At 38.9% G+C, this 23,832-nt stretch overlaps 1 protein-coding gene across 1 annotated transcript in view; it reads left to right on the plus strand.

The window, feature by feature from the left end:
• The window catches only part of Dtna (dystrobrevin alpha), a 154,089-nt gene that overhangs the window by 26,492 nt on the left and 103,765 nt on the right, over positions 1-23,832 (plus strand). Inside the window, 2 exon segments of the mRNA XM_042675101.1 lie at positions 1,343-1,410; positions 11,873-11,953. Coding sequence (XP_042531035.1) covers positions 1,344-1,410; positions 11,873-11,953 — 148 coding nt within the window. The 5' untranslated portion in view covers position 1,343.

The following is a 23,832-nucleotide window of genomic DNA, read 5'->3' on the forward strand; positions in this document are numbered from 1 at the left end:
AAGAGAAGATATTTTCATCTTACAAAATTCAGTAGCAGCCTGGCATGGTGTTTGTTTAGTACACACCTTTTATTCTACTTGGGAGACTGAGGCAGAGGGACTGCAAATTTGAGACTGACTCTATCCCCAAATAAAATGTTAAAAAGCCTGAGGAGGTATCTCAGGGGTAGAACACTTAACCTAACATGTGTAAGATCCTATTGGGTTCATTCCCCGGTAGGAACAAAAAGTTCAATTAGATATAATAAAAATTCAGTTCCCTCAACCCATCAAACCTTTGATATTTAGTCCAAAACCACCTATAGAACTAAACATTTCTATTAGCTTTTCATCATTTACTTTCTCCTGAAGCTAAGTTTTAATGTTTTTGTATCTATTTAATTGTCTCTTAACCTTGACATTTTGTTCATATTTCTAAATAGTTTCACAACCAATAATGGTACAGCCAAGGAAAGAGATGTGAACCTAGTCACCTTGTGTGAAATTGTTATGGATAGGAAAATCGTGACAAATTGCAAGCATCCAGTTTAAAAATGAGTAGTAGAAAACCATCTGCTTCTAAGTTGGGGTTGGAGTACACAGACACACGTGGCAGAAGAATGAGGTTGGGAGACAGACTGGTCGGTCCTGGAGTCCCCAGGTCCATGTCTTTCATTCGCTGAATCCATGAGACTCTCATTTTCACCAGCTCTGAAAAGGATCCATACAGTTTGCCCTACCACCTTCAGAGATGTTCCCCAAATCAAAACAGACACTCTATATGAAGTGATGCACCTAACAATTATGTTGTATTCACTTATGGCATAAGGTTATCTGCTATGGTAATAAAAATAAAAATTAGCAGGGTGTTGGTGGCTCATGCTTGCCATATTAGCTTCTTAAGGGGCTGAGCTCTGAGGCTCACAGTTTGAAGCTAGGTCAGGCAGGAAAGTGCATGAGACTCTTCAGTAACCAGCAAAAACCCAGAAGTGCGACTCAAGTGGTAGAGGAATAACATTGAATAAAATTGTTCAGGGTCAGTGCCCAGGGCCTGAGTTCACACACTAGGACCAGCACCACACACACACACACACACACACACACACACACACACACACACATCACACACACACACACACACACACACACACACACACACTCATTATATGCCTTTTCAACCACTATATTGTACATGGAAACATGTACGTTGATTTAGATAACTGAAATGAAAGCTGTATTCTTTTTAAAATTAAATGGAATTTACTTAAGTTTAAAATTAAATTATGGTACAAATGCAGTAAGTGTAGTTAAAATGGCTATTTGAGTGTGAAGATGACACATATTGTATTATTTTGTCTCTTAGAATGATTGAAGATAGTGGGAAAAGAGGAAATACCATGGCAGAAAGAAGACAACTGTTTGCAGAGATGAGTAAGTATGGAACTTCTAACGAACTCCCTATAATTTTCATTGATTACTTGTGGATAGGTTAGAAATAACCATTTAATCCTTATGGCGCTTCTACTTTTCCTTAATATCTGAAATCCCTTTCATAAAGCATGCATTTGTCAACTTTCTCATATTGGTTGAAAGTCAGGTTTTTTCCATAATTCATACCACATTCCATATTACATATATATATGTATATATAATGTTTATGGACTTGTAGATTTATGTCTACACACAGACACCTAGACACCTGATAAACAATGCTTAGTCTTGATATTACTACATTCCACTAAACTCCAGGGTCTATGTCAGCACTATCACAGTGGCTGGCATAGTGAAAGCACTAGGTAAAATGTGTGAAATGAATGGTTTAATTCTCCCAGCCATATGAAAAAGACTTAAGTATGAAAACTGGACAAAACTTTAACCTGTCATTTCTAACACATATGGATGAGAGAATGTGTCCTACAAACAAGTGAGGTTTATTAAACATAGAAGAAGAACTAGATTGCACATAACTCTAATCCCTGCAGCACAGGGAACTCCCTGTCTCAATAAATATGCACATATATACATGGAAAACAAAAGGAATAACTTTCTTCCAAAGCAAACCAAGATAAGAATAACTCCTAACTCGACTGGAGAATCTATGAAACAAAAACTATGGGTTTATGTCAATGGATAGTTCTTATATAATTAATTGGATGGTAGTATATCATTTATAGATTATTTTTTCATTTATAAGGAACTTATCTCAAGTACTATAAAGAAAAAAGTTTAATTCTCTTTTTAAAGGATTTCTCCTCCCTGAGAAATGAGTAAGGAAGAATAGGAGTGAGATATAAGCCTCTTTCCCTGAAAACAGAAGTAGAAAAAAAAATTAACCTTCTTTCTAAAGATTAGAAGTGATTGGCAAGAATGAGAGTCAAAAGAAGATAAAGGTCCAGATAATAAGACTGATATTTTCATTTATCATTTCCACCACCAAGGCAGTATTAGAACTAACTAGGAGGAAAGAAAATTAAACTTTGTGTGGGGAATCTCAATCACACTCATCACTATTTTTTCACTACTTTAAAGATGACATTACACTTGGACATGATTAATTAAACAGCACTCTAAACATTCACACAATGAGAACGAAGGAGGATATTCTTAGTAGAGGATCAGATCTGCTCACAAGGTGCTTATGTGCATATGATCATATAAAATGATGCTTATTGAAATGAAGTCCAAGAAATGGAAACCAGAGGGTGTTTTTTTATTATTGTATGGTTTGTGGTTCTTTCTTTCTTTCTTTTTTCTTTTTTTTCTGTTTTATTCCCTTTTGTCATTGTTTTTTATTTGAACACTCTTTGTCTTATATATGTTTATCTGATTTGGGGAGGGGAAGAGGAACACAGAAATGGTCTCCGCAGTGATACCAGCCACTGTATGGGAACTGAACTATACAGCTTGGAGGGGAGGAAAGTAAAGAGGGGGAAAATCTGGGAGAAAATGAGAGAAGAGGAGATACTGATAAAAAAGAAATGTACATATTACTGCAACCCCTCTGTATATCACCAGTACAATAAAAATTTAAAAACTAAAATAAAAATGACCTTAAAGTGTTTGTGGCAATTTCACCCAAGACCTTCCAATACCATAAGCCACATTTGGTTCCATTACTTTAGTCTGAATTTTACTGACCCCCAATCCATCACCGATCCCCTAGAATTATAATCATTTGTGTGAATTCACATCTTTGTGAACAAGAAGCCACATATTGCTTGCCAAAGTTTCAAACCAGAGCAATAAATTTTAGTGTTCTATTGCACTGTATGTGACTATGGCTCAAAATGTATTGTATATTTAGAAATTATTAAAGTAATAGGTTTTTTTTTTTTGTCCATCATGGAGCCTGAACTCTGGGCCTGAGTGCTGTCCCTCAACTCTTCAGCTCAAGGCTACTGCTCTACCACTTGAGTCACAGCACCACTTCTGGCTTTTTCTGCTTATGTAGTGCTGAGGAATTGAACACAGGGCCTCATGCATGCAAGGGAAGCACTCTACCACTGAGCCACCTTCCCAGCACCAAGTAACAGATTTTTAACATTCTCTCCTCAAGACAGTAAGTTAGTAAGGCGATGGATGTGCTAATTAGCTTGATTAAACCTTTTACAATGTGTATAGATCAAAACATTACCTTGTACCCCATAGAATACATAGAATTGCTTATGTGTTGATTGACAATAATAGGTGATTATTTTAGAAAAATACATTGTCTGGAAATGTATGGAAACTATACTTGGGGGAAAACCCCTCAAAAACGTGTCATAACTTGCCCATCTGAACAAAATCCAAAGTAGAACAAGAATGAAAAAGAAAAGAGAAGATTTCTTACATCCTAGACTAGTGTTCTGTTGGGCATGGACAAAATATTAGTAGTTATTATTTTTTAAAAATGAAATCTGGCAGAAATCTTGGAACTTATTTTTGAACCACTAAAGAGTGTAGCAGCTGGCTCACTAAAAATTACAGAAACATCCTTATTTAATGATTTTGTAGATATTTAGCTGAGCTTAGGTACACAGCTTCTCCTGTTCCTGATGCAAAACCAGGCAGGAATAAAGAGATATTGTGCAACTAATGTTACTGATTCAAAATTGCCTAACTCAAAGAAAGCAAGACCAATTTTGTAGTCATAGAAACAGAACAACTCTAAATCTAAATAGTGAGATATAGGATAATTGGGCATTCATATCCCAAATTCTAACTGTACCTTTTATGAAAACTGCCTGGGATTGCCATGATGCCTATTCAATGGTCTTATAAGCTCTACTGGTTGATAATCAAAACAACAAAGCAAGCCAAGCCCAACACATCTATATCTGTCTCCCCCAGATATAGGAAAGACTCAGATGTCAGTCAAAGACAGATAAACATACATGATCTTAATAATGCATTGGTTTGAGCAATGTGTTCAGATCAATTTTAGGAAGGTCCTCTCAAAGTAGAATTCCACTTGACAAAACAGTTGACTGTCTTCACAAGGAGCAATCTAGATAGGCAGAATGGCATATAGACAGATGGATATATTTAAATAGTTAGAAAAAGATATAAATGACCCCAGCTCTATCAGCAGAAGGAAGCTATTTTGTCATTTTCAGGAAAACGAACAGAACTAGAGATACCATGTTAAAGCAGATAACCCAGACTCAGAAGATAAATGTCTCATGTTTGTTTTCATCTGCTGAATCATGGTTTAAAAACAAACAAACAAACAAACAAAGGCATGAAAGTAGAATGGGGAATGTTGGGAAAGAGAAAGGAGACCAATGAGAGAAGGGGGAGGGGCTAATAGAGGAGATAGGATACTAGAGGCATGAATATGATTTTTTAATGTGCACTATATTTACGCAAATAAAAATGTCATAGTGAAAGTCATAATTAATATTAATATCTGTTGACTAAAAAAACCAAACTAAAAACTATTGTCAGACAAAATTATCATGTAGATTTCAAAAGTAGATAGACTCTTGTGGTATATGGTTTTCAGGAGATGCTATGGTATACAGAAAAGAATGTTCTGGATTTACATAGTTTGGTACAGTACTCCATTCATTTTTCCCATAATGCCACCCAGCTGCCACTAAAGACATGCCGTCTTTCAGTGACGCTAAAATTTTTGCTTTATCACTTGTACTAAGCACATTAGCTTTTCCCTTGGTTTTAGGGACACTCACTTTTGCTTTTGGGGAGGTAGATTTTCACAAAATTAAGGTCAAGTAAACACTCAGCTGATCACAAAATGATTTAAACACAACTGATTGAGAGCTTACAGATATGCTATGCATGTGCAAGAATTTCTAATTTCAGATTTTGAACTTTCTTTTGATTTCTTTTAAATTAATTTTTTGACTGAGTTTGGTCAGAACCACATGTAATAAGTCTTTGAATGTAAGGAACACAGCTTCTTCCAGGAATCTGTGTTGTCTACACAGAGAACAATGAGGAACTTGTTAATTTGTCCACTTAAATTTGTCTAGAAATATTTTAATACAAAAAGCAAAGGAATCCACCAGACTCTGCTTTAGAAATAACTTGAAAGAAAAGCAGCATCAGACAGAGCTAAGCAAGAAGAAACTCTTAAAATCTGTTGCAATAAGAAGAGAGATTAACTTCAAATCCACTGGAACAATAGATAGGCGGGTTTTTAAGCCCTGGAGGGCTAGTTGAAAATTATCAGAGGTCTTCAGCTGAGAGCTTGGTCCGGTGATTAAGCAATTGCTAATTGTAAGCAATCAGAAGTCCAACACTTCCTCTCCCTAGGCAACTAGGAGATAGGACTCTGACTTCTAGGATTACATCCAAGTGTTGACTTAAGAAAGTCATTCTTAGATTGTAACACAGGCTAGAGACCTGGAAAGTTGCATGTCAAAGGAGCAGAGGGAAATTTTACAAAGAAGTTAACTGCTCTTAGAAAGTCTGGAGATAAGTAGTATGTGGGGGTGGGGGGGGGGGGGAGAAGGAGTTGGGAGGGGAATGTAAAAACCCTCCTGGGCTTAAAAAAGTGGAAGACCTGGCACCAGAAGCAGGAAGGAACCCCCCCCCCCAAAAAAAAGGTCCATTAAGAATTGTAGGACTGGGTGCTGATAGCTAATGCCTGTAATCCTAGCTACTCAAGGGCTAGGATCTAAGGATCCCAGTTTGAAGCCAAATGGGACCCAAAAGTTCCTGAGACTCAAGTTCCTGAGTCTCTTATCTCCAGTTAACCAGCAAACTGCCAGAAGTGGAGGTAGAGATGTAGATCAAGTGGTAGAGCATCAACTTTGAGCTAGAAAAGGGAGAGCCTGAGGATCTGAAATCAAGCCCAGTACACACACACACACACACACACACACACACACACACACACACACACACACACACACACACACACACACACACACAGAGTATGGATGCACAAATAAGCAGAGAATAAAAGACCAGCTTTCTATTTTAAAACCTATCTGACCACCTAGTTTGATTTTTTAAAGATTTGAGCAAGTTGCCTTTGAGTAAGAAAAAGAAAAATTTTTCCTTGTTAAAATATTTAATTATCAATGTATCTGTTTAGTTAGTCTTTAAATTGCAGCTGGAAAGAATTCTAGTTCAATGTAAATGTCATCTTCACATGGCCTTTATAAGTCATCCAAAATGTGTAGCAGCTCAAGTACTTCTATCAGACCAGCTTGTAGCCAGATAAATGATTTGTCTTGGAACTACAATCTGGTTTTCCATCTCAGCACATTTCCACTGCATGGTATGACTATTATGAACACATTTGTGTCTTTATTGCAAACTCCTTGTGCGTGCGTGCGTGTGTGTGTGTGTGTGTGTGTGTGTGTGTGTATAGGGTGGACAGAATGTGGGCATGTACCTTCAAACCCGCTCACCTTAGTTGCCAAGTCAATGTTTAGAAGCTGTGGAGCCAGGGATGGGTAGGTTTTAATGGAAGAATCTTAAACAATTGTCAATACCATTAGAGGGGTTGGAAGGCCGGCTAACAAGGAAGAAGTTCTTAAGGAGAATTCCTCTAGGTGAAGGAAGGACCTGAAATCAAAAAAGGCAAACATGGGCCCCCAAGAAATTGCGTTGAATACTTGGAGGCCAGACAGTCCTTTCTAGAATGTAGTCAGCATGGGCATCATTGGAAGGGAGCTAAGGGTTTGATCTTGTAGCCAGAGTTTTGAGATCTTAGTTCTAAACTCCAGGAATGTCAGGTCTGGGCACTCATTCCTATATGCCAAAAAAAAGAGATGATTGTGGTGAAGGGCAGAAGGAAGAGATTTATTACAAGATGTGGGCAACTGTGGAAAGAAGCTAAATAAACAGCCCATGTTCAGTTATGGGCAAGCTACCGACAGGAGCTATAGGTTTAAATAGACAAAGAACCGGGAAGACAGAGAGGGTAGGTGTGGTAATTAAACAATCCCAGACAAAGATGTAACCATTATCTCCATCTTTGTTCTCCAAAATTCCTGAGATGTTGTAGGAGCTGTGACCATGTCCACCTTTGAGGAGAGCCAACAAATCAGTGTTGCCTGATGGGGTTGTCTGTCCTTTGGGGCAGTTTCCTCCATCCTCCCTTATAAACACCATATCAGCGATAACTTACCACCCAAGGTGACTGACTGCAAAATAACTGTAGGAGAAGATACTTCAGGTCACTGATGCATAATGGAAGCTAGGGACCCCAGCTTTCATTCTTTTTTATTTAATTTTCGTGTTGTCAATATAAAGTTGATATAGGAAGGATTACAGCTGCGTAACAGGTAAAGAGTGTATTTTTTGGGGGTGGGATAGTCACCCCTTTCCTTGCCCTCTCCCAGTTTTTCCCTCCATCTCCACCCACAAATTGTAGAGTTCATTTTCAAAATAGTATCTAGTGAGAACCACTTCATTCAACTTTTAATGTATTCTTGAGTCGAAGTAGTCACTTGTCAGCAAAAACTGTTTGAAAAGTACCTCGTACAATCTTGCAGCGCATGCTGTAGGTTTAAAGAGCACTCATTGATAAAGATTAGAAGAATATCATTAGGGATGCCACTGTCATAACTTTGGTGGACAGTGTGACCATTTCCATGTACGTTCTTCACTTTTTGCTTCAAGAACACAACACACCCTGGAACAACACTGAAAATTCTCTTCTGTTCTCACCTGCTCTCTTTGCTTTTTTTGACTGTCTCTGAGTGCCTTCCAGACAGACCTGGAAGTCAGGCTTGTTCTTGGCCAGTTCTCTCCATATACTAATTTTTTGTCTTTCAAAGTTTACCTTTATTGCTATGGCTCTCAAGTATCCAATGAGTCCCTAAGAACCACCTCTCATTTTCACCATGGTTATAATACCCAGGATAATTGGCATGGAAATTTAGCATCCTACCTGCCTTCTTGCTTTTCCACTGATGAATCAGCTCAAGGTGGTCTTTCACTAATGCCACTAATAATAGCACACATCACAAATAGGGCCAGTGTCCCTGTAGGCTGCAGCCTTCCAGAGTTTCCACAGCCACAGTCTTTGAACGGCTGTCAAATAACTGGGCAGAGTTCAGAAGTTCCTATTCTCATTCTCTCCTCTCTCTCTCTCTCTCTCTCTCTCTCTCTCTCTCTCTCTCTCTCTCTCTTTCTACCTCCCTCTCTCCCTCCCTCTCTCTCCCACCTCTCTCTCTCTTCCTCTCTCTCACACACATTCATTTAGTCAATATTGAAACAGAGCAAGCAAAGAATTCAAACACAGGGTTTATAGTCTTCCTCTTCACTTGATAGTATTTGTTAGGTGATTTTTTTTTTAATGAGGTGTTTAAGAATCTAAATGACTAAAAGATTTTATACAGTCCTATCAAAACATAGATGGCAAACGTTCATAATTTGTGTGAAGATGTTCAAAGTATGATGGTGCTAAAGTAAATATTAGCTGAAAGGGATTGGTTATTTGGGGCTTAGTTAATCTGTTGGTTTGATGAGGAGATAGAAAGACAGTAGGAGGAAAGAAATGAAGGAAGGAGTGGGGGAGGGGAGAGAACAACAAGGAAGCCTGGCTAACAAGGAAGAATGGACTTTATCACTGATACTATCTGTCAATCTCTTATCTCTGTCTTTGCTCTTATCTTTACTTTCCTCAGAACCATCCTGCAAGAGCATCAAATTTCCTTGAATAAATGCACTTTACTTTTTTTTTATTTAGAAAAGCTTCTAGGGAGAGAGCAAGAGAAGTGACATTGTCCTAAAAGAAAAATACTTTTTTACCTGACTTATGTAACTGTAGCCCTTCTGTACATCACCTTTATAAAAACAGTAAGAACAAATCTTAAAAGAAAAGCTTGAAACATACATATGTAAAGAAAATAGTCCCTATCTCCAACATAAATTATTTACCATAGTCTCTACTATTAGCATGATACAAATACAAGAAATCACTTAGATGAGTAAAATATGTTCTAAAGAATTATATTCCAGTGATATAATTTTTTAAAATAAGCAGTATCCATGAGCTTGAAATAGAGTACTGCAAAACAAAGCAAGGGGGAAAATGCTGTGCTCAGTTTTTATTGAAAGGTAAAAATATGGATTCTTATAATCCAAGTATTAATTGATGTAGATTTTATGCTAAAATTGATTTTATGCACAAAATGTAAGGGTAATTGTAAACATCCCAATGTGAAAAGAAAACCTCTATTAACTTCCCTTGCTTACTCATTTATTTAAATTCCAGTTTTTAAATAAAAGATGTCAGCTAATTTCCCTTTTAAATAAGATTACCAGAATGCTAAATCAGGAAAATATCATAAAAGAAAAATAAACCTTAAGGCCAGGCACTGATGGCTCACACCTGTAATCCTAGCTGCTCAGGAGGCCGAGATCTAAAGGATCAGGTTTCTAAGCCAAGGCAAAAACGTTGATGGGACTTCATCTACCCACAGATGTCCACAAGAAAAGCAAAAAGCAGGGTTGGGGGCACAGCTCAAATGATGGAGTGCAAGCTGAATAAACATGAGGCCCTAAATTCAAGCCCCAATGCTGCCAAATTCCTGCAGGCCTGGGATCATGATCCTACCACTTCCACCTCCCACATAGCCTGGACTACAGACATGTACCACCATATTGGGATTAAGATAAGGTCTTGCTAACTTTCCCCCAACCTTGGGCTTGCCTCAAGCCAGAATCCTCTCATTGCTAACTCCTGTACAGATGGACAAGCATTCAACACCATACCTGATGGAGAACTTTTTTTTGATGGTATCAAAGGTTGAACTCAGGACCTTGCACTTGCCAAGCAGGTATTCTTCCATAGAGATCATGCTTCACCTTTTTTGTGTTTTCATTATTTTTTTGAATAGGGTCTGTTGTCATACCTTGTATGTCTGGCCTACTCCTACCTTTAACTCACTGAGCTTGAGTGAGAGGTGCACACCATCACTCTTGCCGTTTTATTGGTTGAGATTGGGTCTCATGAATTCTTTTACCTGGATTGGCTTGAAACCATGATCCTCCTGATCTCAGCCTCTGGAGTAGCCAGGATTACAGAAGTGAGTCATCAGGGCCCAGTTTCTGAAAACATTTCAAAGAGAATCCCTGCATTATATCAGGGCATGTCTTATCTTTTGCGCCTTTGAAGTGTTCATTACCAATGTACATGTTTGTCAAGTAATATACTTCCATAAGAATGAATGTGTAATGATCTTCATAAAATAATAGTGCTCTTGACAGTATTTTTGAGTGAATCTAAAGAGATCAATTAGAGTGGATGGAATGTGAAACAGTGTCAGTGCGGGATGGTCACTAATTCATCCTGAGACCCATTGCACAAGTCCTTCCTAGACCTCCTCAGAATAATTGCTTCCAGCCCAGCTCATGGCCTTGCTTCTATTATATTCTAAAGCCTTTATACAGCACCATAGAAAAGTGTAATTCATGTCAAACTATAGCTACATGCCTTTATATGTGTTATGAAGCATAAATGTGGCTTTATGAAAGACAAATATTTTAAAAGAGAAAGCAAACTTTTGTTGAAAGTCTAATATGCTTTGGATACCATCTAGCCATTAGCCCAGCCACAGGAAGGCAAGAGGAACACTGGGAACAATACGTAGCAGAGATTCTGAGTAGGGGGAAATACTACTAGGCAGGTATGATGGAAGAGCCTTTAGAGAGACTTTGGTCTGAGTGGGACTTTCAGACCCCATGTTGTAGGTCTCAAGAACCAAACTGGATTCTTGAGTGGAAGAGAGAGTGAGGAAATTAGCTCAAGAATATGGGGGAAATATTCTCTCTATGCCAAGAAGACAATGAGCCACTGAATAGGAAAGAGCAGATTGTTTTGTGAGAAGCATCTCTTTCTCTGAGATTGTAAGTTATTTGTAGTAAGAATGGACATTTACACAGTATCTAGTGTGTACCAAACAGTGTTCTAAGTGCACTGGCAATATTTATCCTCTAACAATCCTGTGTAATAAGTACCATTATCATTTTCTCCATCATACTAATGAGAAAACTCATTGGCTTCTAAACGTGATGGTCACAGAGAAGATGCCCAACATGCAGTGTGTGGGTATCAAACAGCCATATGTCGAAGACAAATAGTACCTGCTGACTGATGATAGTATCTGGTATCATCAAGCTGTTTAAGTCCGAGCTTGAGCAGATTGCTCTTGGATGTGTCAGAAACCACAAAGTTGAGGCTATGAGCCCATGTCCATGAACATGGTCAACAATCTGATCTCCAATGTTGGATGTATATGTTCTTTTATCCCCCTTGGCCCTAAGGAATGTAGGATGGACCTTTTCAAGTCTTCAACTAATATTTATATTTTAACTAAGAGCAAAACAAACACATGGATTCTATCTGCAGTTGTCTTATTTACAAACATTATAAATTCCTTTCCACACACATGGCATACCATATGTATACTCTTTCTTCCACTAGGGGCTCAAGATCTGGATCGCATCCGGCTCTCCACCTACAGAACAGCATGTAAGCTGAGATTTGTGCAGAAGAAATGCAATTGTAAGTATGCCAGTTGTTGGGGCTAATTACCTTTATGAATTCTATACTTTACATTTGTTAGTACATTTATTAAAACCAAGTTTTCTGGCAAGGGATAATAAAAAATATGTTTATCCAACAATCAGAAGGGTAATATGAGACACAGATAGTACAAAGACTGTTGCTAATCCTTAGATCTGAGTAACTCACAAATTCCAACATATAAAAATGGATGAGCCTCTGGATGTAGTTCCTTAATCCTGTTGGAATGGTATCTAACACAGATAGAGTCTTTCCCTCTTCTCTCTATTAGTATTATCATTGCAATTCCATAAAATTAGTTTCCAAGAACTTTATTAAACATTAGGTTCTCCTTATCTGTGCATTTCTTTTGCAGGTACAACGAAACAGTTGCAAGCTTTGGGAAAACATTTAAGCTTCCTTATGAAACTATAATATTAGCCAAACTAATTAGTATTAACTCCATTTGTTGACCTAGGACAAGAGTGATAGAAAAAACAGAGGAACTTACTTCAGCTTGCTCCCAAAAATGTAAAATACATGTAGCAAGCTAGATCAATAATCATATAGGAGCTTTATATTTCTTGCTGGGTGTACTGTTAGGGTCCATGAATACCTTCCCAGGGGACCACACAGAGGCAGGCAGGCACAGGAGAAAGATTATTATAAGGTTTATTAGAGGAGCCATATCTCCACCTGGAGAGGGAGCAATATGGAGTCTGTCCCCATCCAGGTGGTTAGCTCTAGGATAGTAGTGAAGTAAGTGAGCAGGTAGGTCTTGGGGAAGAGAGGGAGTGACCAGCTATATGGTGGGAACTCTAGGTTAAGGAGGAGCTTGGGCTGGGTAGAGCTAAAGACCAGATGTGAGGATAATGTTAACAGGAACACTCCAATCATATGGCCCCATCCATTTTCTATTGGAAAAAAATATTGCATCATAGTTTATGTGTATACTTGTTTCTCTTGTGAAAATGCACTGCTAGTAAAAAATAATCATTCTCATTTCCTAATTAGTGTTAGATAAAAAGTGAAAATGAAAGCCATAATGTTATACACACACAGTTCTTGAAAACCTGGCATGGAAATTAGACTCATGCTCACCCAGCCAGAGTCTACAGCAGCGTCTACAGTCTAGTTGCTATCCATTCCTAAGGCCTAAGCATAGGATTGATGTTTGGGGTAGAAGAGGATGAAGAAAAACAACACATATTGAAACTTCAACTATTGTTTTGACCATTCACAGGAAGTTAACACAATCTAAAAAATAAAGCAGACTGGGGCTGGGAAGGTGGCTCAGTGGTAGAGTGATTGTCTTGCATGCATGAGGCCCTGGGTTTGATTTCTCAGCACCACATAAGCAGAAAAAGCCAGACGTGATGCTATGGCTCAAGTGGTAGAGTGCTCACCTTGAACTGAAGAGCTGAGGGACAGCACCCAGGCCCAGAGTTCAGGCCCCAGGACCGACAAATAAATGAATGAATGAATAAATAAATAAATAAATCAGAGAAAAGCACTACAGGTGAAGGGTAGGCACAGCCGTGGGCCTTAATGAGCCTGATAAAACTCTTTTCACTGCTGGTTTTGGGGGTGGGGGGAACAAGAAAAATGTCCTCAATGAGAAATGCTTCCTCTTCCCCCTCAATCTCATCACTTTGATTAAAACAACAACAACAGCAAAGTTCTTATGTTTTTAGCAATGACAAATGATGGATCTCCCACTTTTTTTCCCCACTCAAGTGGCCTTCCAAATTTGGAAGCAGAGGGAGAAGGGGTGGATGAGAGTTCTGTTCCACTGAAGCGTTGCCACACAATCTTGCATATTCTCCTTTCAATAGAGATGGGGACTGCAAAAAAGACTACAAAAAGACCTTACCATATTATGGTAAGGGGGAATAAACAAACAAGGAACAGAGAGAGAGGGAGGAGGAAGGAAGGAAGGAAGAAGAGAAGAGGAGAGAAAGAGATGAATAGTGATTGTCAACCCTACAGACATTGCAAAGTACATCCACCATTTTCTCTAACTTGTGCTCTGGCATCCTGCGGGCCTCATCTTACCCCTTCGTCTCTTACAAAGGCCCACTGTCATTTTCTCACCTCTTTTTCTGCTTCCTATTCCCTTCTGGTCCCATTCCTATCATGCACCCGGAGTTATGTCATAATCACACCAAGCTACTTGGAAAACAGTTTATTCCAGGTAAAAAGAGATTGGCCATTTCTGTCCAGTAGCTCCTCGTGATGCTCCTTCATCTACCTCCTAATGTAGTCTGCATATAATAAACTCCTGCTTTATGTTTGGCACTATGTTAGGAGCCAGAGTTAGTGCAGTAGTAAGCTGTAGTAAGCTGGGTAGAGGGACTTTTAAAAACACTGATAAACCTATGTAGAAATTTAGCAATAAGTTTGGGAATACCTGGGAGATAATGTCCTAATTTGAAGAATGGGTAGATGAGAGGACTTCCCTGGAACTTAAATAATTAGCACACTAAGAAAAAAAAAGAGCTTTACATTCATTACAAAGTACCACCTCATAGACTTCATTTATTTTAGGATGAGGAAAGATAGAATGTTCTAGCAAACTTGCATGATTTCATTGTTCTTCTAAAATTAAGCCTCTTTTTAAAAATTGTTTCTACCTTGATTGAAGGATGAAATATTACTTGTGTTCTCTGAGTTATCCATACTGACAATAACTCTAACTGTTGAGATGTTCACAGTTACTTGCAAAATGGTGACACCATTGATTATGACTCTCATAATCCACAGCAGTCAAAGCAGCAGCCATATTTCATGTGTGTCATGGGTGACACACATTAGCTAATATTGAACCTAAGTCTCTTCCCAGAGGAAGGTAATTTCACTCTGTAATAAGACCTAAGTCATACTGAATTATGGTACCTTACAATGAACTTTTACTACAACAAAAGAAGAATCAAATTTTAGGTAATGTTTTTGCAGGTGTGTTTGCAACAGAACAAAACGAGTTTGCCTCTTAGGTGAGTGCAAAACCCATTAGCACCACCATGACATGAAAGAACAAAGAGGTTTATTGCTTATAGCTACTAAGGAGCAGGTAATTCCCAAAGCAGTGACTCCTGGGGCCAACAAAGCAAGTTGCCTTTCTTTGGGAAACTCACAAACACTGATGCTAGACTGTTTATCACATGGGAAGATGGCCTTGTTCTTGAGCATATTTACTTTCACATCATGCTTCTTTGGACCTCAAGTATTTAATGGTAGAAGGAAGCCAGATGCCAGTTTTAAGCCCGTGAGCCTAGGTACCTGGATATGGTAGCACACATATCTCATCATTCCAGAGACTAAGGCAGGAATATTGTGAGTTCTAAACCAGCTTGGATTACACAATATCATGACCATTTACTGTGTAATGAATACTGGCTCATCCAACGTGGCGGTAGGCAGGCCTTTTGTAGTAACCACAGAGCTCCCTTTGTGGTCCTGTTTGGATTCCTGCTATTGTTGAATCCATAACTCAGACGAAGACATAGAAGATACACGGCCTATTCCATAGACTTTGAGTTTATAGGCTTTCAAGAAAAGGCTATCCTTGTAAGACTAAATTGAATTTGTGATGTATTAGGGTAGTTGGGGGGGAGGGGAAGGTTATTTTAAACTGGATTAAAAACAGCCAGAGTCCCAGCAGCACTTCTCAACACCTTTTGGTCCCCAAATCTGATATAGATCTAATAGGGTCACCTGCGTGGTCCATGGAAGGTACTGGACAACCCTACCTGAAATGCAAAATTTTGCTTCTCAGCACATCTCCTTTCCTAGTCATGCATACTTCATCAGCCAGAAAGAGCATATGCAAACAAGATGTACCTGCCAACCCCTGCTATAAAACAAGAGCTATAAGAGCCCCATCCTCTTTAGGCAAGACTCCCCACCCCTCCACTTTTCCTCCATAAAGATTCTTTTCCAAGTCAGTTCTTCCTCTAATTATTCTTCCTTATTCTCTTTTCTACCCTCTCTCCCATGACATTATCAGAACTTGCCCTGATAGAATATGGGAATGAAGGCCTCTCAGGATTAGGGGACACCAAGCTAGCTATGTTATTTTCTAGAAGGAATGAGAGAGCATGGAGAATACAGTATCTCTAATCCTCCTTTCTAGTGAAAACCTTCTCTTTAGTTTCAAGATTATTGTTAAATTCCCACAAAAAATAAGCACCCTCAACTCTCTAGATAGGCATGTGTGAAATGACAGCTCAGCCTGTATTTTAAACAAGTACCTGCTCCTCACAGGAACATGATTTCTATGGCCATCACTGACAAGCTTAATGATCCAGCTACCCTGCAATGTCAGCAATTTTTTATTCCAGAAATTACTTTGAAGTCAAAGAAATACAGCCTTGAGTTCACAAACAACAAAAACCATTAAGAAAAATAAGACAGAATTAGCTGCTAATGACTGTTGTTTAGTAATTACAAGACTAAGGAGGCAAGGAGATATTTATGCTTCATATTGCTCATCTTTTAGTTGTTCCGGTCACAGTTTGAATTTTTTTTCTGTCAATCATAATAATTAAATTTTTCTTTAAAATGGAAAAACCTGAGAATTGTATTTGGCTTTTAGAGTTTCTCAAAATATCTTTCCTCTAATAAAAAAAGTACTAAATGTTCCTATCAGTTTTTCCAAGTATCTTTTATCAGGAAATAATTTAAGTTAGATGTATGGTTTGATTTCTGTTAATGTCTCCGAACTTCTTTCAGAATATTTTTGTGAACCAAAGAATGCAAGGCCAAGTATAGTACCTGTGCTTGTAATTTCAGCTACTTGAAAAGTACCAATAAGAGGATCATAGTTTTAGTCCATCTGGGCAAAATATTAATGAGGCCTACTGCTCAGTTAAAAAAAAAAAAAAGCTGGTAGTAGTACACACCTGTACTTGTAGCTACTCTAGAAGCTGCAAGTAGTAGGGTCATAGTCTGTAGTCAGTCAGGGTAAAAGTGTGAGACTTTGTCTGAAAAACAAGTAGAGTCAAGAAAAAAAATATTGGGGTGGTGGGGCTGGGAAGGTGGCTCAGTGGTAGAGCACTTGCCTTGCATGCTCGAGGCCCTGGGTTCGATTCCTCAGCACCACATAAGAAAAAAAAAAGCCAGAAGTGGCTCTGTGGCTCAAGTGGTAGAGTGCTAGCCTTGAGCTGAAGAGCTGAGGGACAGCGCCCAGGCCCAGAGTTCAAACCCCACGACCGGACCAAAAAAAAAAAAAAAAATTGAGGTGGTTCAAGTTGTAGTGTTTGCTTAGCCAGAACAAGGTCCTGGGTTAAAACCCCACTGCTGTCAAAATATAATTTTAAAAGGTAGGTTACCATTTTTACCAGTGACTCTATCACTATTAAATGAATGCCAGTGAGTGCCATGTATCTAGTAGTTCCTAGTGAAGATTCTTCTATGAAGGAAAGAATGTGGTAGACTCACCAGCTAAGTGAGCTATCTTATGCTGTAGAAGAGAAAATTGGAGAGACTTTTTCAGTTGTAAACTGATATTCCTCACCTTTATTCAAGCTAGTATCCCAGTACATCTTAGCCACCCTCCCCCCGCAACAACCAGGCCCAGTGTTAAGTTTTTGGGGGGTTGGGAAGTGTTCTGCTGACACACAATCAGTTGGCACCTATCACAGCTGGTTGAAATCAAAGAGCTGGATGGGTTCCTGGTTCTCATGTGGAGAATGCTCCCCTCCTTGTATACTGGTTAGTGGTAGAATTCACATCCTGCAGTCATAGGATTGATGTCCTTGATGCCTTGCTGGCTGTCAGCTGAGGATGACTTTCAGTTCTCAGAGCTCCTAGGATTTCTGGACACATGGGCTGTGTAGAAAATTAGTGTTTGTTTCTTCTTTCATACCAGCTATAGTATACATGTCTCCTTCTGGGACTGGTCCACACAAACCCATGCTTGACAAACAGGTTTGTACAAGGCCTATCCAGATCTTCTCTTTATTGCAAAGTCTCCTGATTTGGGACCAGTATTTCCTATGCAAAATTCCTTCACAAGAGTACCATTATTAGTGTGTGACTAGCTGGGAGAAGGTACATGACATTGCGTGCCAGGAATCTTGGGAAGACATCTTAGAGCTTACCTACCACAGTAGCAAGAACACTGACAGTTCTTATTTTCCACATAACAATGTATAAAACCTTGAATGTAAATAATAAAGTTTCAGTTTAAAAAAAAACCCACAGTCAAGAGAAACAAAACCAAAATGTGTTGAGAAGAGAAAGGACATTCTAATAGCCTTAGAAGGAAGAACAGGGAGAGACACAAGAAGCAGATGGCTAACCCTTTGAGCAAGATTTTCTCTTTTGTTGGGTCTTCATCCATCCCATGAAATATGGACGGACGGACGGACGGGTCCGAGGAAAGGTAAGTACAGGCCGCTGCTCCCTCAGCCCAGGAGACAATCAGACCCAGCGGGGAGTCAAGTCAAGCAGGAAACTGGTTTAATAACACAGAGCAAGCACCTTTTAAAGCAAAAAAGAGCGGGTGGCATGTCAGGGGAGGAAGAGGAACCAATCACTGTCAAGGTCATGCACCTAAGCTTCCACGGGCTGGTTATGCACTGAACGTAAAGCAAATCGGGCTCTGCCCACTCAACTCCCTCTCAGCGCCATCTTTGCTGCCCATGTGCTCACAGATTCCCCCTTTTTTTGTTTTAATGGCAGACCCACTTCCCAGTTAGTTATCCTTTCCCTCCTCTGTAAAGGTTATTTTAACAGGATTACATTGGTAAGAATAGCATTGGCCATGCAGGGGGTTCGAGGCAAGTCTGGGGGGCGAGATTCACCAGACAAGGATAGGGAAGGCCCTTGTGCATGATCCAAGAGGCCGTCCCAATGACCTCACATCCCCACTTAGCACAGTAAAAAACATCAGCCCCACCACAGTTCGAAATGTCCGAAGCAGTTCAGTTAATTCCTGGGCATATATAAAAGTCAGTATCTCGTAAGGTCGTCCTCTTCAGAACATGGGAGCAGCCTGGGTATTGGGAGTTCCACACATGCAGCATGGTGCATCCTCCTGGGCCCCAACACTCAGGCCATTCTACCATAGTCCAGAAAAACAAGGAAAATTTAAAACAAACTGCAGACATAGCAAAGCAATCCTGGGCACAAGGTGTCTTTTAACTGAGCCAGTTCCTTGTACGTGCCTTTAAGCGAGCACAGGGGTCAAGATGACCTTTGAGCTTTACTGTCAGCTCCCAATGGCTCCCAACATCTTTGGTATTATTGCAAATATTTTTGATATGTATTTCCATTCTTGCTGTTGAATCATGCTAGACACTTATTTAGAATAAAGAAAAGTACATTAACTAGAATACAATGTTCCCCAAAACTCCCTGTGGGGGAAACTGGTGGTGACAGCACATAAACAAACCTATTAATGATACTTGGGTGTGATGGCAGTGGAAAAACTCTTCACCCAGGCTCCCTGGATCTATGGCAAAATTGTTTTCCCTGTAAACCTCTGGTAAAGAGAAGCTGTGATTTTTAAGTCTATTTATTTGTAAGATCTGAAAGGGGCCAGTGTTTGTTTTCTTCTTGGTACTTTTAATTTTAGCAAATGTCACCAGCTATGTCTGCCACAGGTCAACCTGTGGACCAGGGCCTTGTGTCAAAGGACCTGGATGTAACAGACAATAGCTCCCTTTGCTTCTGTTTCAGAAGCTGTGTAGCTAAACAACTTCCCTTTCCTGGTGAGGTAAGAGCATCACCTTTAAATACCCTAGTCATGAATGAAAGAGGGATGTACCCAGATGAATGCATGGTCTGCTTCTCCAATGCCAAGCAACACGTTCCGCATACAATACAGGGATCTTCAAACTTCCCTTGGCCTGTCAGGCTCTGTTCCCGGGAGCTTGCATGAGTGACCCAGAAGGACATCCAGAAGGTGATTTTCCCACAGCCTGCCTTCCCAGGGACAGATCCCAGGGCTCCAAGGGCTTACTGAGAGAAAACAGAAGATAACCAAGAGGACAGGGATGTGAAAGGCTGTTCTACCCAAAATGTCACCCTCCACCCTCCTCCCCGTATCACCTAGGTCATGTTGCACTGAGCTTTTTGAACACTTGTGGCTTTTTAGCAATAATCTGTGTATTTAATTACTGAACAAGTAGAGAGCAAGCATTTCACTGTGTGTAAAGCATCATTGTAGACCACAAGGAGAAAAACAAGCTTTCAGAAATCTTTTCTGTTTGCATATTTCTCTTACAGAATGTAACTGTAAATAAACATGAATTTCTTTCAATATACCTCTGGGGCAATACTGAAATTGTCATTTCTAATATATTATTCTCACCTGTTGAAGATTAGAGCAAAGTGATTTAGAAGTTGTAATAGAACGGTGGAAGGTTTGTTCAAAGAGACCTTTCTTAAAGCGTGTTCCTGCAGGTGGTACAGTGACCTATGCTCATGCCCAAGTCATGAATCCTGGGCTGTCTTTGAACTCTTGTGCTACTTCAAACTGAATCAATTACAAAGTCTCAGCAGTTATGCTTTCTACATAAAGATCTATCTTTGCTGATTACAAATACCTGGCTAAAACACCTGTACCTACATGATAGTCTAAAATGGTCTCAAGATATCCTAGCCTTGGGCCATTCCATTCAAAGTCCTCTGGACTGTGAATTCATTGTGGTTTAGGCCTAAAATAGATTATCTGGAAGGGGCTTACCTGACCAGATCTGAAGAAAGGGTTGGAAATTTGAGTGTCCAGCTTGATTTGACTAGGCTGGCTTGAAGATCATGGTACCCATATGTCCAATCTCTAAATGGTGGAAGATGTCTTGCCAACAGTCAGCAAATCAATGCAGACCTCAGTCGCACAACCACAAGGAACTGAAGTGCCAGCATAAAGGGTAGATAAGTGGTTCACACCTGGCATCCCAGCTACTTGGGAGACAAAAGTAGAAAGGAATGAGCTGCAAGGTTAGCTGGGACAAAACTGTGAAACCCATCTGAAAATTAAATTTAAAACAAAAATATTGGGGGCATGGCTCAAGTGGTAGAATACTTGTCTAGTAAGTACAATCCTTAGTACCACTAATAAGAATAGATATTTGGAAAGAAAGTGTTTTCAGAGCCTCTCTATGAGGCTCTCTCAGGTATCTTCCTTGTACTATTGTTTGTCTTTCTTTTTCTTAAAGTATGTATTACATTCTGACATGCACTTTGCTTTGTCTTTCTCAGTTTAAATTTGGGCTCCTCTAAGGCAAGGGCAATGTGTGTCTCAAATAGTGGTGTGTCCACAGTGCCTGGCTTAAGCGTTCAATAGATACTTACAGTGAACAAAATGAATGAACCTTTTGAGACTGTTGGAAATGAGCTACTGAACAAGCAAAAGGTATTAGTGGTAGTGTATGCTTCAGTGCCTATTTAAATGAATAAAAGAGCACTGAAAGCCAACTTTGAAAAATATTTGTAATTGTCATCTAGGTATACCGTAATGCTTGACATCCCAAACTCTGTTTTCCTCTTAAAAGATCTTGAACTTTCTCAACTTTGGCATTTCTGAGGTTTTTCGAAAATGTCACCTTCATCTCCATATTGTGAGGGAATCACAATAGTTATAAAAGTCTGGCTATTAAATCTGTAAGTGGAGACGGTATAGGATGACTCATTAGGAGTGAACTTAGATATTAGATCCACCTGCTTCTAAAGTTAGTAAATAGATCCTCTACAAAGTTAAACCCGAGAAAGGAGAAATTAGTTAATATTTAGATCTTCCTTTTCATTTACTTTCCTTTATTAGTTTCACAATTCTTGGTATAATACTTTGAAAATAATAGTCTTAATAAATGCTTGGTTTGATTGAATGTAGTTAAATTTAATTTCTAGTATGACAGCTATTGCACCAACAATGACTAGACCTCATTTTGAACAATGATCCTGGTCTATAAACACAATTTAAGGAACATTGAATATTTTTCCCCAGTAGGCAGCAAATATAATACAAGAGCCGTATAGAATTGGCATGGTCCTCAGTTTGGTTTTACACCAAGACTATGTTGTAAAGCTTTTTCAGGATGCTTTATTACATCATCTTAACCAGGAAATTAAAGTGAGATGAAAATGTTATCTCTGTAAGATATAGTGCTTCTTTCCAAGAATTCTTAGCAGAAAAGTAACTGCCTTTGCGATAAAAGCATACCTTAAGAACAAGGAAGAAGTTGAGATTGGGGAGAAAAAGGATAAGCTACTGGGATATTGTTTATGGTCACTTTTATAAAGGTTGGATGTAGTTTCACTAACATTTTCTTTCTGCCTTCAAGGTTTAGTTTATGTGAATGATAGATAGTATGTCCAGTGCAATCACATCAAAATACATTTGGTGATCGCCAAACTGGGTTTTCTTCACCATTACACTTTTCCACATTATTTTGTCAGGCTAAAGAGGCCTGAGTAAGTCATAAAAATAAACAGAAAATCTTTACAATTGGTTAATTTGCACCAGACTTTCTTTACCATAGCAGTTCCAGGATTTGGGAGATATCATTCATTATTGACATTTCAGTCGTACAGGGGAAATCTTTAAAACAAATTAAAACAAATTCCTCTCACATCAATGAGCATGGATTTCCAGCTCTTCTTGTGTTCCGACTCCATTCCCCACAGCAGGGATCTCAAACTAATGTGCTACATAAACCTACAGATGCCCTGGATACCCACAAGACCTGTGCAATCAGACTCCAGAGTCTGAGATCCCACCAGTGTTGTTTCTGAAGAGTAGCCTTGCTTTTCACCATCAGATTTGGCTATCTGTGGGGATCTGAATTAACTTACACAGTAACCTGAAAATGAAATTAAACATAAACTCTGGTAAAATCCAGAGTCTTCATAAAATTCATAGATAAATATTCATGCATTTTTGTAATGAAGATATTTGATCATTGAAAAATTAGGAAGGTGCTGGATCTTGCAGTAAGATCTTATAGTAAGCTCTGAGCAAACTCCTCTTTCCTGGTCAGAACAACGCAAATCTGAACACCCCATCCTCCTCCTGGCTCTGTGATATTGTTCACTAGTTACCCTCTCCCTACCCTACCCTTGAGTATTCACCCTCTACTTCTTCAGCTACGCACAAAGCACCAACCAAAGCTTTACCTTCTCCACATCTTTCCAGAGTTTCCAGAACACAAAAATATCTGTATTTAAAAACTATTTCCTATAAAACTATTATTTTAATCTGCTCTAATAAACTTATTAACTCACATTCTTGTGTTGATCTCCAGTTAGGTCATCTGACTATTATTATCATGAGAATTACAATCTCCTCTATTTGGGTTCTTCTATTTTGTTCAATTACCTAATGAATTTTGTTCAATTGCCTAATGAATTCTAGATCTTTAAAAAACCTATTTCAGAATCTCATTTCTTGCTCCCTTTTCCGGCTCTGTATTTATAAGCATATGGTAGTCTGTTTCCATATGTCATTGCTTTTGTGTGCAGTAGATATATGCTAAGTAGTAATATGTTGTTGTATTCTCATGAGCTGAAGCTCTGACTATTGAGATAAGTATTTGACCTGAAATTGAACTTAACTGGTGATTTCTGTCTTTCATAGATTTTTTTATTTTATTTTTGACACAATTTTACCCATGGAACCTGAAGTTTCAAAAGAAAAGCTTATAGTATGAGACAAATCCATCTTTTAGTATATATCATTGTAATATCTCCATACAAGCATATAACATACTTGCATCAAATTCACTCCCTCTATTGCTCTTCCTTATTCTTCCCTGTTCTCTCCAGTTTTGAGTGGGTTTCACTATGCTATTTTCATACATATATATACATGTGTATTAAGTAATGATATACACATAGACATGTATACACATATACATAATGATAAGTGTGTATCA

This window comes from Dipodomys spectabilis, unplaced genomic scaffold (assembly GCF_019054845.1).
Source record: "Dipodomys spectabilis isolate Male_0828 unplaced genomic scaffold, ASM1905484v1 ptg000024l, whole genome shotgun sequence".
NCBI lineage: Eukaryota > Metazoa > Chordata > Mammalia > Rodentia > Heteromyidae > Dipodomys > Dipodomys spectabilis.